The following is a 16,499-nucleotide window of genomic DNA, read 5'->3' as shown; positions in this document are numbered from 1 at the left end:
GTGCAGGACATTTTGGCCGTCTGCTGGCCAACTCCATCCTGCCACTCTGCCTGAACCCCCTGCATTGCAGACACCCCCCCACCCCCAACAATGGCTTTTCGTAGCTTATTATTAAAAAGTCGGGGAACAATCAAAAACAAGGGCTTTTGGTAAATTGTAACATTTATTATATTTATTGTAAGTCTAATTACATATAATGGAATATATAATTAATTGAATCTAAAATTATTTAATAATTTAAAATACTCATTAAAAGAAACCCAGTTGTCATAAAAATTATTACATATTGTTTATTAAAAAATTAATCTATGGTTCTCTCTCTCCACATACCATCTTCAAGATTCTTTGTTCCACGCATCTGGTGCAACTCACTACAACCACTCTGACTATAACCACTGTATCCGTTTTCTCTGCATGTCGCTCACGCTTTGACAAGAAATTTCAATAAAAACGAATCGAAAGTAAAACCCACCATTAACCAAACAGAGCAGTCTATAATCACAACCCTCAGTACAAGTGATAGGGCACAGATAGGTATTATTAACAAAACTTGCATGCACATACATATAATTATATGTATCCTGCAATATATTATTAATAACAACTACTGCTACATCTGCTGCTGCCAATGCCACCAGAGGAGCAGTTTCCTGCAGGTAGGGAGTTTCTGAAACACCAGGTGTTCAGGCAGTGCAGACAGTGAGTGGGGTGGGGGAGATAGGCCAGTATCAAACTGTGGGCTCCAAAATATCCAAAGGGCTACTGTGATAATACAGATTCCATCACCAATGTGTATATGTACAGATTGTAGTGTAGGATGACTGTGATTGGCTGAGAGCGTAGCCACACCAACTGGCAGGTCTTAAAGGATTGCTCCTAGACAGACCAGGTCGACCTACTTGTGATATGCTCCAGTCTTTTAGTTAATAAAAGCCTTGGTTTGGATCAACAACTCTTTGGTTCTTTTGACACGCTCTACAGCTACAAAAGTATTTTTTCGTCAAAATGTATAGCGCCAAAGCATCCAATTCTGACCAGCAAGGGGCTCTGTCACTGACAAAACACACAGGCGGTGGGCTATTGGTGACTCGAGGCTGCAGAAGACTGGCTAAAAGGGTACCGGGTATCAGAACTGGGGCTCAAGAGGGTGCTGGAAGCTTCCTGATCATGTCAGAGGCTTGCATCGGGAACAGGGGGTTGCTGAAGGTTTGGACTGAAGTCTGTTTCGCTGTGAGGGTGCTGGAAGCTTCCTGATCATGTCAGAGGCTTGCATCGGGAGCAGGGGGTTGCTGAAGGTTTGGACTGAAGTCTGTTTCGCTGTGAGGGTGCTGGAAGCTTCCTGATCATGTCAGAGGCTTGCATCGGGAGCAGGGGGTTGCTGAAGGTTTGGACTGAAATCTGTTTCGCTGTGAGGGTGTTGGAAGCTTCCTGATCATGTCAGAGGCTTGCATCGGGAGCAGGGGGTTGCTGAAGGTTTGGACTGAAGTCTGTTTCGCTGTGAGGGTGCTGGAGGTGAATTTCTGCTGGGAATTCTAAAGGGAATTTTGTGTAATATCACATTTTTGGTTTTATTACATGGCAGTAAAATAATCTTGAATCTAATGTGCTTCAACTAAATAACAGGATATCTCATGCTTATCCTTGAAACAGTAAACTTTAGATTTTTGGAATAAGAGTAGTGCTACCTTCTCATTGAACAAAAGTTGCTCATGCTTTTCCTTGCAGGTTTTGATTTCATTCTGGGTAGCAGAACAAAGTTGATCATGCACATTTTGAGATTTCTCATAGCTCTTCAAAAGGTGAGTTTTCTCATGATATAGAATCATAAACGTTTTCTGTAAAATAAACAATAAACATATAATTTGGATTTCCTTTAGAACAACCATTGATGTGAAATAGTTAATTAGACAAACTGGGGAGAGGGGAAGAGAGAGACTCTCTTACCACATCATATTTAAGCTGTCAACATGCCACCAGAAATATTACTTATATAGTCCAAAGATATATGGGATTAGTAGGTTTATAAGTTATACGAGTGTATTTGGGCAGCATGGGTTCATGGGCCAGACGGGCTGGTTACCATGCTGGATCTCTAAATTATTCATAATATGATCACTAAGATTATAATCATTCAGCAGTTGAATACAAGAAAATATACATATCTGTCATCTTTTTTAAAAAGTCCTTTACATTTAGACACAACACATTGTCCTATTTTTCTCTATATCGTCCTAGAGGAAAATATGGCATAGAGAATAGGGTTCAGACATTAAATCTCAAGACACTAAAACAGAAAATTCTCTGAATCTGCCCTGATTCTCTCTCTCTGTCTTCCCTGCCACACATGCCCCCCCCCCCCCAAAGAAAAGACACCAATGCACAACAAGTATAGGGTTCACATTGTCCTTACTTCTCCACCAGCTTCCACATCCAACAGTGACTTCAATTTCCTTAAACCCCCTCCCTGGTCTCTCTTTCCCTATCCCTCTCTCCTTTCCTCTAGTTATTCACTCCTTTCCCTTCCTTCTCCTATTATAGAGCTACCCTTCTTAGCCCTCTGGTCTTTCCCCCTATAATGTCTTTGCTTTTTTCTCTTCCATCCTCCCACCAATTACCTCTGACCTGTTAGCCTGCACTCCTTCCCCTTCTTCCCTCCTCTCCCCACACATTTTTATTCAAGTGTCTACCAGTTTTTCCACATTCTCAGCAAAGGGCTCAGGCCCAAAATGTTGATAGCCTATTACTTCACATGCATGCTGCAGACAGGATCTGTTGAGTTTCACTAGACTTTTGTAGATTGCTGATAAAACCCAACAATTAACCCAACTACAGTATTGACAATTTGCCCACAAGATTTCCTGTGACCAAGCTTTTCAGTGGTCACAACACTGTAATTTAGTAAACAATGACCATTCTGCTAAGATTTTTCAGCACATTTGTGTATTGCAACAAAGTTAGTGTTTCAGGTTGATGAACCAACATAAAACAACACTGCCACCATTTTCTAGTTTTTTTTAGATTTAAAGCGTCTTCCACTTAACGCTTTTTGATTAAAGTAAACCCGAGAGCCTAAATGCTGCAGACCAACAATGTCAGAGGCTCAATTCCAATTTTTTTTTAATTTCATGTTGCTAACATGCAAAACATTCTGAAATAAAAAAAAATCTGTAGTTTCAAATTTTACCTTTTTGCTTTCAAAAGGTTTGATTGGATCAGTAAGTACTGCTGCATCACAAGTCTTTATGTTCTAATACAAAGTTAAAAAAAATCAATACATATTTTGTAAATAATACCAAACCATGTGGTTTCCCAGACATTAATTTAACATGTGCATTTCAAATTATTGATCAACTTTTCACCAAAATGTTGTAATGTGGTGATTTCTTAGTGCTGAAAAAAAAAAGAATACATGGATCAGACAAGAAAATATTCCATTAGGCACAGCATTGTCCATACTCTATCAAATGGCTATCAGGCCTGAAGGGCTATAATCACTAAACACTGCATTATTTTTTCCAAATGAACATGCCATTTTTTTCCTCCACATTAATGTGGAGAAGAGGAAAAGCAAAGCTCTGCAGAAAACAACAGTATCAATTAAAATTACCATCCACCAGTCAGTTAAATCCTGTGCAAAGCAATAAGGGAAACAATAGTTTCTGAACTATTTTCAGTAAATAGCCATGACAGATGGATAAAAAAAATCATTTTTACCAAGCCAGGAAGATATCCTTTTCTTAATAAGGCATCAAACTTATGCACAGTTCAAATATTAGCTGTACTTAGGGAGGATGAAATGGCATGAAGTTTTTTTTAAAAATCAGCAGATTCAAGGAATTCTTGTAGGTAGAATTATGCTTTTCAAGGAAGAAGTATCACACTCTTTTCACTCATGGTTATTGTCAATGTAACCTCTGACATGGATGAATTATTAGCCAATTTATTAAGGGACATGGAGAAAAATGGTTAGGAGATTGGTCATAAATTGGTCATAGTAAATAGGGAAACAGGTTTCAAATGAATAAAAGATAATTAAGAACATAATTCATTTATCTCACTTCCACACTGCTAATTTTCAATTTTGAATCCTCAGAGTTAATCTGCTTCTTTTCATTCTCTTTCACATCTATGAATGTCAATATATTTATTGTTAGTAAGGAGTTGGATGGCTAGTTATTTTGTGACTGTCCATTTGATTTATTCCTGGCTCCCATAGAAGAAAACGTGGAGAGTTTAATGCAGACAATCATCTACTTCCCTCCACATACAAAAAACATTCAATTGTTTTTTTTTTGTATGACATCCCATTTGGTTTAATTTTGCATTTAAGCTTTTTATTGAAATTTGAACTCACATTAAGTGAGGAAAGCTCATCTTGAAGAACATCATCAATATCCGTTTTTGAAATTGAGTTTTGCATCTTTTCCTCTTTTTGGCAATAATTTTCCATTTTCGAATTCATGTCATTGTTTTCACGCACTTCTGCTGTGGCCTCTTCCAAATACCTGAAAAATGTAATTTTTTTCTTCTTAACTCAGTCTCTACAGAATAACCTAAAGTGCAGATAACTTAATTGAGAAATAAGAATTTATCCCTTCAACTATGAAATTAAAATATATTTACATGACTGCTGTCATCTCAGCAGTCATCACTCCTGATAAATGTTGCCTTTGCTTTTTCTAGACTACATACACACAGAGTAATGCTGGATTCCCATTAAGACCTTAATTTTGAATCCAAAAGCTCCTTGTCTACTTCAACAACTGCCAGTTTCATCATCTGTGAAGTTTTTCACAATAGTCTACAAAAATACTTTAACACGTCAACCTAGTAATTAAAGAATGTGATTTGAAGGAATAGGAAATATTCTATTTCTATGGTGTCACTATTGAGAATTTAGCAGGGTGAAATCACACTGACAGATGGCCAGCATTCCGCAGATTTGGATTTACTTTCACAAATATTCAACGTGCTCACAGTCAGATGTGAGGAGTACAATAGCTGAGGACAAGCAGTCCACTTTCACCCAGATAAATATGGATGGGCAGGGGGGAGATGCAATTCATCCCATTTACTTTTGTTAATGTACAATAGCATGCAACGATACCATTCCCAATTGTGTTGGAACCATCAGCCCCCAAAAAAAAGCTAAATGGTTTATTACAACATAACCACTACTCAAAGATGACTTGTTTAAATACCAATAGTTCTTTTAACAAAATTAAAATTCTTACCCACTATTATTTTTTATCCATTCATTTGAAGGTCCTCTATTTTTCTGAAGGTGGGGAAGAACGTGCAAATAAAAATTAGAATGTATTCTAAACAACAGGTCAAGCATATCAACTAATAATTATGATAATGAATATTAATTTTACAGAAAGACAGATGTTTATTCTTGGCAACAAGTATAAGGTCTCTGGTTTTTCAAATACAACTGTGTGGATAAGTTCTTAGCATATTGCACTTCCACAATTAGAACTAATATCCCTTTTAGAAAATGTATGTAATTGAGATTGTAAAACATCTCTAATCTGTAATATATAACGAAAAAAAATGAGTAGTAGATGGCTTAAAGAAATAATTAGAAAAATATGACTAGAGAGAGTACAATCTCATTAAACCAAAATGTTTTCTAATTGTATCCATATACTCAAAGTATGTTTAACCACAGGATTATTAGTTAATTTATTTAGAGATCTAGGAAGAGGATCCAAGAAGAGAAATTAGAGAAAATTTTGTAACAGAATTCTTTCTTCTTTGGCTTGGCTTTGCGGACGAAGATTTATGGAGGGGGTAAAAGTCCACGTCAGCTGCAGGCTCGTTTGTGACTGACAAGTCCGAAGCGGGACAGGCAGACACGGTTGCAGCGGCTGCAGGGGAAAATTGGTTGGTTGGGGTTGGGTGTTGGGTTTTTCCTCCTTTGCCTTTTGTCAGTGAGGTGGGCTCTGCGGTCTTCTTCAAAGGAGGTTGCTGCCCGCCAAACTGTGAGGCGCCAAGATGCACGGTTTGAGGCGATATCAGCCCACTGGCGGTGGTCAATGTGGCAGACACCAAGAGATTTCTTTAGGCAGTCCTTGTACCTTTTCTTTGGTGCACCTCTGTCACGGTGGCCAGTGGAGAGCTCGCCATATAACACGATCTTGGGAAGGCGATGGTCCTCCATTCTGGAGACGTGACCCACCCAGCGCAGCTGGATCTTCAGCAGCGTGGACTCGATGCTGTCGGCCTCTGCCATCTCCAGTACTTCGACGTTAGGGATGAAAGCGCTCCAATGGATATTGAGGATGGAGCGGAGACAACGCTGGTGGAAGCATTCTAGGAGCTGTAGATGATGCCGGTAGAGGACCCATGATTCGGAGCCAAACAGGAGTGTGGGTATGACAACGGCTCTGTATACGCTTATCTTTGTGAGGTTTTTCAGTTGGTTGTTTTTCCAGACTCTTTTGTGTAGTCTTCCAAAGGTGCTATTTGCCTTGGCGAGTCTGTTGTCTATCTCGTTGTCGATCCTTGCATCCGAAGAAATGGTGCAGCCGAGATAGGTAAACTGGTTGACCGTTTTGAGTTTTGTGTGCCCGATGGAGATGTGGGGGGGCTGGTAGTCATGGTGGGGAGCTGGCTGATGGAGGACCTCAGTTTTCTTCAGGCTGACTTCCAGACCAAACACTTTGGCAGTTTCCGCAAAGCAAGACGTCAAGCGCTGAAGAGCTGGCTCTGAATGGGCAACTAAAGTGGCATCGTCTGCAAATTAGATTCCAGAGATATCCATATTGGACAGTCTTCACAGTTATTATAACCAAAACAAAGGTTTCATATACTGACTGCCCAATAATAAAACATTAAGTTTGGTAAAGCTAAACCTCCATTCTTTTTAAGTTTTTAATTGGGGTAATTTTTAAATTTATAACCTTTCTATAATGATTAAATATCTAACATTTATGTTGGGAACAAGAGAGGCTCCCTCAGATAAAATTTAAAAAGCCTGGGAACAGGACCTACAGCTGAAGAAACTTAGAATATAATTTTCAAATTGGTTAATACCTCTTCTTTATGAGTCCACCACTCTTTCCTACAATTTAAAGTAGTCCATTGGGCTCACATGCCTGAAGTCAAACTATCTCATTTTGAAGTGGATGTATCACCTCATTGTGATAAATGCATCAATGGAAATAATTAATTCATATGTTCTGAACATGCCAGTCTTGAGAAATATTGGAACAAAGTATTTCAAACTTTCTCTGCAATTTTGAAGTTAATTTCAAACCAAATACCTAAACTGCTTTATTTGGTATTGTTGAAGAGAATGACATAATGTTAATGACATCTGAGCTACATGGACTTTTATTTCTCTTATGGTTAGGTGGGTGGTGTTGCTCAGATGGAGGGGTGTTACCCCGCCTAATTATGTATGTCATGTCATGTTTAACTTAAAGATTAGATGCACAATTTCTGATTTGAATTTAAAATTTCAGACACTGTGGGGACTCTTTTATAATCTTTGATTTGCTATGAAGGTAGAAATGTTGACTAATGAGATAAAAATTCTGTCTTTCTTTTTTCGGCCAGCTTCTTTCTTGGTAGTGGGTTTAGACTTTCCATTTTTTATAATATCAATACTATATAATCTGTTTGATTAAAATGTGGAGTACATTGGATGAAATGATATAAATGCAATGTACATTTTTTGACTTTTAACATATATAATCCACATGTACTCTGCATTATTGGATGTGGAGGGAGGGGTGGAGGGAGGGGTGGAGGGAGGGGTGGAGGGAGGGGTGGAGGGAGGGGAGGAGGGAGGGGTGGAGGGAGGGGTGGAGGGAGGGGTGGAGGGAGGGGTGGAGGGAGGGGTGGAGAGAGGGGTGGAGGGAGGGGTGGAGGGAGGGGTGGAGGGAGGGGTGGAGGGAGGGGGGAACGAACAAATGAACAAATATCCATAAAACTGTTCTTCCTCTCATTTTCCTTTGAGAGCTGGGACAGTAGCCCAAATCTTTCATCCACAAATAACTTAACAGCACACAAAGATTGAGAGATCTTTGAGACGTATATTTCACCTTTGTGTCTTACTGCAGACACTACAATTACCTCAGTCATTCCACTGTTTTCATCACCCTGAAGCATACCCATGGACAGCAAAAATATTAAATTTTTTAATAATTTTATAGAGTGATCAGTATAAAATGCAAAGAGAATAATAATAAAGTAATAATTGAGAGAAATTGATATTTGAGGATCATTGAAAAAGTAAAATAAATTTGATGTAGAATTTTGAAATTGTCACAGGGAAAGACAATTTAAAATTTGTTTTATTAGTGCTAAGATTGTTGAACTGTAAGTATGGCTTAGTTCTACAATAAATCCTCAAATAAAGCTCATTTAACAATGCTTCCAATGTCCAACCCTTGCATAAGAATAGCTTGCATGTATTACTAATATATCAGATAATCTAGCTCAGGAACTACCATCAGCAACCTCTCATTTCTATATTTAACTGTGCAGCGGCCACTCAATATGTTGTGATAAAATTTCTTCAATATTAGTCTGAACCTGATCACCTTATTATTACTCTATTAAACATGTCACTTGCACAGATGGGACTACTTCAATTTCAAAGCAGTTCACCAAGAGAACTGCTGTTAAACCTCATCAAATTCCAAGTGAGCAGACATCAGATAATCCATAGCTAGATCAGAGATTTTTGTGGAACAATTGCTGCCAATAACAATGTAAGAGAAAATCAAAGAGGAGCATGCGCAGAAATGAGAGATGGAGAATAGAAAATGAAATGGACAGAGATAAGAAATGCATGACTTGGTAAAAAGGGGAATGAAATTAGTAAGATAAAAGGTGCCAAAAGTTTAAAATAAAGATTTAAAGGCAATATACCTTTTAAACTATGGGTTATTCAAAGTGAGCACAATTATTATTGTGAAACAAAAAAAACTTATCTTTTGTGATTCATACAGTAGGACATCTTGATCCCTCTGCAATTTCTCATTATTTAAATGTTTTTTTTCCCCTTTATAAAATTGGACATTTTCACATTTTTCCACATTGTATTCCATCTGCACACTCATTAAGACCTTAAGATGTAGGAGTGGAATTGGGTCATTTGATCCATTAAGTCTGCTCTGCCATTCATATCATGGCTGATCTATTTTCCCTCTCAACCCCATTCTCCTGCCTTTTCACCATGTTCAACTCGTACACATTGATATTCCTTTGCAACTTTCCAGTCTGTGATATCTGCAACTTTTGCACCCAAATCTTTAGTAATAGATTCTAGTATTTTTTCTACACCAAGGGTAGCGTTTAGTCACTGTTGGAAGAGTGATCTCGACTCTTCGGTAGTACAAATGTTATCTGGCACCTGTCAGACCATTTCCCAACTTGTATCCACTGGGATGTTGCCTGAATTGGAGCATTACAATTATAAAGTGAGACTAGATGGGGGAAGGCAGCTGAGGGGTGACCTGAGAGGTTCGTAAAATTATGAGGGTATAGATAAGGTAGACATCCCCCATAGTGGGGATGCAAGATAAATGGACAAAGGTTTAAAGTGAAACAAGAGGTTGAGAGAGAATCTGGAAGGGGCTACCTGAAAAAGAAAGAATCAGGGATATTTAAGCACCATTGAGACAAAAATCACCAAGAGACTGGAAGGTATCTAATGTATCAGTAAATGGGTTTAGGGAAGATAGATATGATGGGTAGCATGGATATGGGGTGTTGGGGGGGTGGGGTATCAAGAGTGAATTTCTGAGCTCTACAACTCTATTTGCACAAACCTTGAATGACAGCCTCATCGTTCAGGACTCTAAGCTTTGTCAATTGTCAATATAGGTTTCCGATTATCTGAAAACCACTTTACTAAAATTCTCATCCACAAAAATTTAATATCGTCATGACGACACAAGTTTTTACCTGCCATGTGGGACTCTGACATACTGTTAGCACCATTTTGAATCCAATGGAGCTCTTATGTACTCAGTGCTCTGTTAACACCATTTTGAATGTTACTGAATTATCTTATTTTTGTAAGCAGAGATCATGTTTTTTGGTAAGATTTAAACTTTATTTCATGCTTGATAAACCTTCCGAGCAGAAATTCTCATGTATCTTATTTTTACTAGAAGAGTTTGTGTGGTTTTTTTGGTAAAGATTAAACTTTATTTCATCCTTGAAAAACCTTCCCTTGTTCATTGTTGTTTTAACTGCTGATACAGGTATTAAGCTGATGCTACTGTGCTGGGATCAGAACGGGTACCTCGGGCTCCTGGGCAGGGTTCAGCGATGGCAGTGGGGAGGTGTCGGGATCAGCAACTGCCAATACAAGCATTCTGCTGCTTAAATTAGGCGGCTTAAAGCCATTTCTCAGAAATCTGGAAAATGCAGTTAACCGACACTCGCCCAGTCCCAAGCATTTCAGATAATAGGAAACGTACTGTACTGGTTCAACCAATCCAATCTTACGCATGGACACTGAAGATCAACCCATGTAGATTTTTTTTGCTAAATATTCCACTTGATGGATCACTAATACACGAGTTGAAGGAGGGGAAATCGGTGGTAATCATGAAGAGGCTTGTTTTCCATTTCTGACGATGTCACGTCAGATCCTAGGATTTTAAATCAATCATGGGATTCTCCTCCTGCAGCATATAACTGTGCTACCATCCAAGTGAATCTCTGAGACGACAATAGATTAGTCTCGTTTGCTGTTTGCAAGTTACGATTTTGTGACAATGACAATGTTAGACCTGCTGCTTGATGGGTTTGAGGTACAACTCTCCTGGTTTGCACAAGATGCAAGCAACTTTGCCTTGTCAGAGAGTGGTTCCTAGGCTGGTGCAAGTTCCAAATTCATTTTCAATTTGGGTGCAGTGAACATCTCATTGGCCATATAACATATAACAGGGCATTTAAGAGACAATCATAAAGGTCTGGAGTCACGCAATGGATGGCAGACATCGTTCCTAAAAGTACAGTTCAACCCCGATAATCAAAAATGGTCGGGACCAGGCCCGTTTCAGATCAACGTTTTTTTTTTGGAGAACCAGTCATTTTCTAAAAAAACAGCCCAGTAGCAACAGCAAATCACTTGTAAGTGTTTAAACAACAATAACCAACAAGATAAGGCTTTTTAAACACCAAAATAATGTTTAATTCTCTCCAAAAAAAAAATTGCTGTCCACTGCCAATCACCAAGACTTCCCCACCGAGGCTCCACTCCTGCCCAGGAGCCTGAGGTTCACAGAGTTTGGCTCCGAAAAAATTTCGGATAACTGAGGATTTCAGAGAATCAGGGTTGTACTCTAGTGTACAAGGTGGATTTTATACATCAATCTGGTTATTCTTATGGTTATCAATAATTCGACTGAGTAAGAATTAGAGCATAAGGAAATTGCTATCATATTTTCTAATCAAACTAATTTTTTTGATTGAAGGGATCCAAAATATTTTTAGTTTAACATTCAAATTAACTTTTAAAATACCTTATTTTTGCCCTCCTTCTTTCTAGCTCCAAATGTTTCATCCTATTAGAAATTCACAAAAATAAAATACATTCAGAAAGCAACCAGATGAAGATTACGATATCGACTGTCAACTGAACATGAATCAGCAATTGCTCTTAAAAACTACAGTTTTTGAGTATGAATAATCGTGTTATTTCAATTTTTAAAATGTGGAGAGCTAAAAACAAGGCCTTTAGTATTTATTCATCAATATTAAAAACATTCTTATAACAAATTAATATTTTCCTTTAATTTATAAATCTTATGATGCTTAAAAATTAAAAATTACCAAACATGGGGGCTCCTTCCATATGATGAGCAACCCTCCCTCTGATGTCAACATTCCATAAAGGAGTTAAGTTACACTTGGTAATAATCCCTCAGTATAAATTGCACTTCATTCAATTAATACACTGCTTTTAACATATTCATTGGGAACTTCTTCCACGCATTAACCTCGTGTTCACTAAAATTTTGTTTCTACAGAATTTTCTTAAACTTATTTGCATATAATTTCTCGACTTCCCAATTTCTGGGAATAAATATCAATTGAGTCACTTAAAGTTTGATGCTTACAAATATATTTTACACAAGATGTGTAACCAAAACATTGTTAAAGGGTTGTTCACATTTCACCAGCAAACTAAATTTTCACTATAAAAGATGAAGGAAAACCGGGGGGGAAAAAAAATAGCTTTAATGCAACAGTTCTTCAATGAAATTAGAATGAGAAATTAATTCACTTTACCTTCAATTCACTTTGACCAGATTTTCTATTTGGGGTATCTGCATTAAAAGAATTCAAAAGTCATCAGGCTAATATTGGCCTTCTTGTAGCCAAGTCATTAAAGATCAAATTAACATTTCTCTTCCTTTCATCCCGAAATTATAAACATACTTTTATTATTGTTTTAAACCTATTACACAAGACTCAAAAATAAATCCATCTGCTGATCAAAGCCATTCTGATTAAGATTCCTGAAAAGCTCCTTTACTCAGAACCACAGTTTGATAATAATAGAAAAGCACAAATGATCCAAACTCAGTGTAAGCTTGGCCACTGTTATCGAATGCCAAGTTCCTTAAGCTGCATCTTAAGACCACTAAAGGCCAGGCAAAAAACAGTAGGAAATGTTTAATTTTTATCCTGAAAGTCAGCTACATTGCTCTCAACATAAAAATTCTGACTTACTATTGGCTCTTTCATACTACTTTCCCAAATTCCATCTCTCCTGGCCTGACCTATTGGCTTGCTCAGTAGGAAACAGCCAGTTCACTCCTGGCAAGATGCAAAGGATGCAGCCAGCAAATATTGCCTCTCACTTTCCACTGCTAAACACTATCTGCTGGAGGAATTCAGTGGGTTGAGCAGTACCAGTGGGAGAAAAAGAATGATTAATGTTACAGGCTGTACCTTACTGTTTGCTGGTGATTAGTCAAAACTGAAATGTAATTTCAATGGCAGACAGATCTCAAAGAATTGCCTATATTCTCTCCCTTTTTGCGAATATCTTAAATCTAAGACCTTGATAACCCGTGAAAGTGAGTTATTATTGCTCCCTAATACTTACCATTCATTTATTTGTTGTACTTAATTGAATTTAATTATTTTACTATTTTAGCTTTGCATTACAAGTTCCTGTTCAGCTGCAGCTCAAGAATTTTGAGCATATATACATTATACAATGTGTAAGAAAATAAACTCATTATGATCTATCATAAAATTTATACTTTTTATGTACCACACTGAGTAAACACTGAACTCCCTCATGAGTCACAAGGATCCAACTTCTCAAATACCAACAAAACAAAGTCTACCCTGCACTCACACCACCTCTCTCAGCACAAGTTAAATTTTCAACCAACCAATTTGATCTATGTATGGCTTCAGCTGTTTTTAACGTCTTTTTAAACACCAGACTTGTTAATTGAATTCAATTATTTTACTATTTTAGCTTTGCATTACAAGTTCCTGTTCAGCTGCAGCTCAAGAATTTTGAGCATATATACATTACACAATGTGTAAGAAAATAAACTCATTATGATCTATCATAAAATTTATACTTTTTATGTACCACACTGAGTAAACACTGAACTCCCTCATGAGTCACAAGGATCCAACTTCTCAAATACCAACAAAACAAAGTCTACCCTGCACTCACACCACCTCTCTCAACACAAGTTAAATTTTCAACCAACCAATTTGATCTATGTATGGCTTCAGCTGTTTTTAATGTCTTTTTAAACACCAGACTTTGCTGTAAAGCACATAACCATATAAATGTTAGTAAATAGTTAACATTGGCCGCTGCATATGCATGGACCTGTTGTTAAACTACTTACCAAATTGGTGTTGTTGGAAGTTTGATGACCGTTTTCCTGAATTTTGGTACTTTTTTTCTTTTTTGCTGGCGATCTTCTTCAAATTAAAACTAATTAAAGAATCACAAACCATAACATTAACAACTCCTTCTAGAACATTTCAAATTAAAATCAAACTCTCTTCCCAACTCTGCAGACATTGGCTTGTGCACTATGTGTATCATAGTTAAACATAGCTGCGCTGAAAAGATATCCTGAAGACAAAACTTGTATATGAATATTGAAGTTTTATATTAAATATTGAAAAACAGCAATTTCAAATAGTAATGAGATATTTCGACGAGAAATGCATATTTTTCTGCATAAGAGATGATAGACTATTGGCAATTCCATAATTGATATCCAGTTTTGCCTTTGATGAGGAGCAAATGGTTGGAATCATTGAGAATAGCATTAATCAATTTTACGTATTATTATTGTAAGAGCCAAAGGCTTGTTGTTTACCACTGTCAGTTTGATTATAGGCATCGGCAGCGTTGCAGGGTCTGGAGGCTGCACGCAATCAGTATCTTCCAGTGCACATGACTATGGACTTGGGTTCCTACGCATGTCATTCAGGCTCAAGAACGCCGCCCAGACTTTCCAGCGCCTTATGGACACAGTGGGCAGGGATTTGAATTTTGTATTCATTTACCTGGATGACATCCTTGTTGCCAGCAGCGACCGGGCACAACACAAGTCTCACCTGCGCACCATCTTCTCCCGACTGGCCGACTTCGGCCTAACGATCAATCCGGCCAAATCCCAGTTCGAGAAAGAGTCCATGTAATTCCTGGGCCATACCATCACGGCCGAAGGAGCTACACTTGCCGCTACGAAGGTCGCTGCAGTCAGGGAGTTCCCTCGCCCAGACAACCTCAAGGGGCAACAACAACCTCAAGGGGCTACAGGAGTTCGCGGGTATGGTCATTTTGCGCGCTGATTCCCGGCCTCGACTTCGACCAGCTCATCTGGGACCAGAAGTCCGACGAGGAGACGCGGGCCTTCGAGACTGCCATCACGGGCCTGCGGTTCCAGGACCTCCTGACTCCTCATGGCGAGGGCACCGTCCTGTGATGTCTCCATGGGCAACCCGCGTCCAGTGGTTCACCAGCAGTGGCACAGGCAAGTCTTCCACCATATCCATGACCTTTCCTACCCTTCCATCAGGTCCACAGTTCGTATGGTGGCAGAATGTTTCGTCTGGCACTGGATTCGGAAGCAGATTGGGCCAGAACCTGCACCCATTGCCAGCTTTCCAAGGTACACAGGCACACCTGAGAGCCCATACAAGATTTCGAACACGTCCGGGAACGGTTCAGCCACATACATGTGGACATCGTCGGACCCTTACCCGTTTCCCGAGGTAACCGTTATCTTTTCACAGTGGTAGACCGCACCACTCGTTGGCACGAGGCAATCCCGATGCCAGATGCCTCCACAGACTCCTGCTCCCGAGCGCTTTTGAACGGTTAGGTTCCCCAGTTCAGCGTCCCGAGCCATCTCACCAGTGATCGGGGCGCCCAGTGCACTCTGTGCTCTGGGCACAACTCACAACAGGCTGGGAATCGAGCTAGTTGAGCGATTGCACCGCCACCTTAAGTCGGCACTTATGGCCTGCCTCACCGGCTCCAACTGGGTGGATGAGGTGCCTTGGGTGCCCTGGGCATCTGCTCAACACCCAAAGACTACCTACAGGCGTCATCAGCCGAGCTGGTCTACAGTGCACCACTAGCCCTACCTGGTGAATTCGTCAACGCACCTCATAACCCCCAGCAGTCACCACACGGTCTACTTCCCTGCTTCCAGGCCCAGTTGGACTCCTTCACACCCCTACTGACACCCAGACATGGCACATGGGCATCTTATGTCCCCAGTGAGCTGTACTCCACAGAATAAGTTTTTATCAGGCAGTGCCCGTCCACAGCACCTCTACTAAGACCATACGAAGGGCCGTACAAAGTCATCCAGCGCTCAGGATCCACTTTCACACTGGGCATCGGTAGTAAGAGGGAACTGTTTACGGTGGACAGGTTAAAGCCAGCCCACCTCGACCCCACCGAGCCAGTAGTTGAGGCCCAAACCAAGAAGCAAGGCCGCCCAGCAAAAAAGGGCATTGGTGCTGGTTCTGGGGGGGGCTGTGTGGCTGTACACCATTAGGCAGGTGAACCAGCCCCACCTGTCACGTACATGGCAGGGCAGCCGGCCAAAATGGCACCGTCGGGGGGTTTCCTCTCGACCTCTGCACCGGTGACGTCGGGGCCCCCCAGGCGTGGTTCTCAGCCAGGTCCGGGCTGGGAGTATAAGACCAGTCAGGTAGCCTGCAATAAATCAGTTTTGCTCACTGAACTCAACCAGTCTGGTTGTGCGATCCTTCAGTTAGCAGTGTAGCCGCCACTACAATGAATACAATTGAAACATCGTTTTCTGAGTTGTTCAAACGATTTAAGAAACAAAAATAAGTACAGGAATGAATGTGTTGGATTCAGGATCTTCAGAAGCTGGAAAGCTTTATGGTTGACAGATGTTTCAAACCCACAAACTTTGCAATGGTGACATCTGCTCAACTGCATTATTTTGCTGATGCATGCGAGAACAGTTACGGGATTGTTGGTTACCAGT

General features: G+C 39.7%; 1 protein-coding gene across 4 annotated transcripts in view; it reads right to left on the bottom strand.

The window, feature by feature from the left end:
* Nucleotides 1–16,499, bottom strand: part of LOC138741195 (golgin subfamily B member 1-like) — a 98,614-nt gene that overhangs the window by 22,557 nt on the left and 59,558 nt on the right. For all 4 annotated transcript variants that reach the window (XR_011343378.1, XM_069894911.1, XM_069894910.1 and 1 more), the window contains 7 exons: nt 13,860–13,948; nt 12,265–12,302; nt 11,496–11,537; nt 5,235–5,278; nt 4,355–4,505; nt 3,185–3,247; nt 1,686–1,835 (listed from right to left, as the gene is read on the bottom strand). Coding sequence is in view for 3 of the 4 variants with exons in the window: in XM_069894911.1 (XP_069751012.1) it covers nt 1,686–1,835; nt 3,185–3,247; nt 4,355–4,505; nt 5,235–5,278; nt 11,496–11,537; nt 12,265–12,302; nt 13,860–13,948 (577 nt within the window). In the remaining variant the exon portion in view is untranslated. The remainder of the gene's footprint in view (nt 1–1,685; nt 1,836–3,184; nt 3,248–4,354; nt 4,506–5,234; nt 5,279–11,495; nt 11,538–12,264; nt 12,303–13,859; nt 13,949–16,499) is intronic.

The sequence above is a fragment of the Narcine bancroftii genome, chromosome 8 (genome assembly GCF_036971445.1).
Source record: "Narcine bancroftii isolate sNarBan1 chromosome 8, sNarBan1.hap1, whole genome shotgun sequence".
NCBI classification, from domain to species: Eukaryota; Metazoa; Chordata; class Chondrichthyes; order Torpediniformes; family Narcinidae; genus Narcine; species Narcine bancroftii.
The sequence above is the reverse complement of the archived record's forward strand: the minus strand, read 5'-3'. Positions and strand labels throughout refer to the sequence as shown.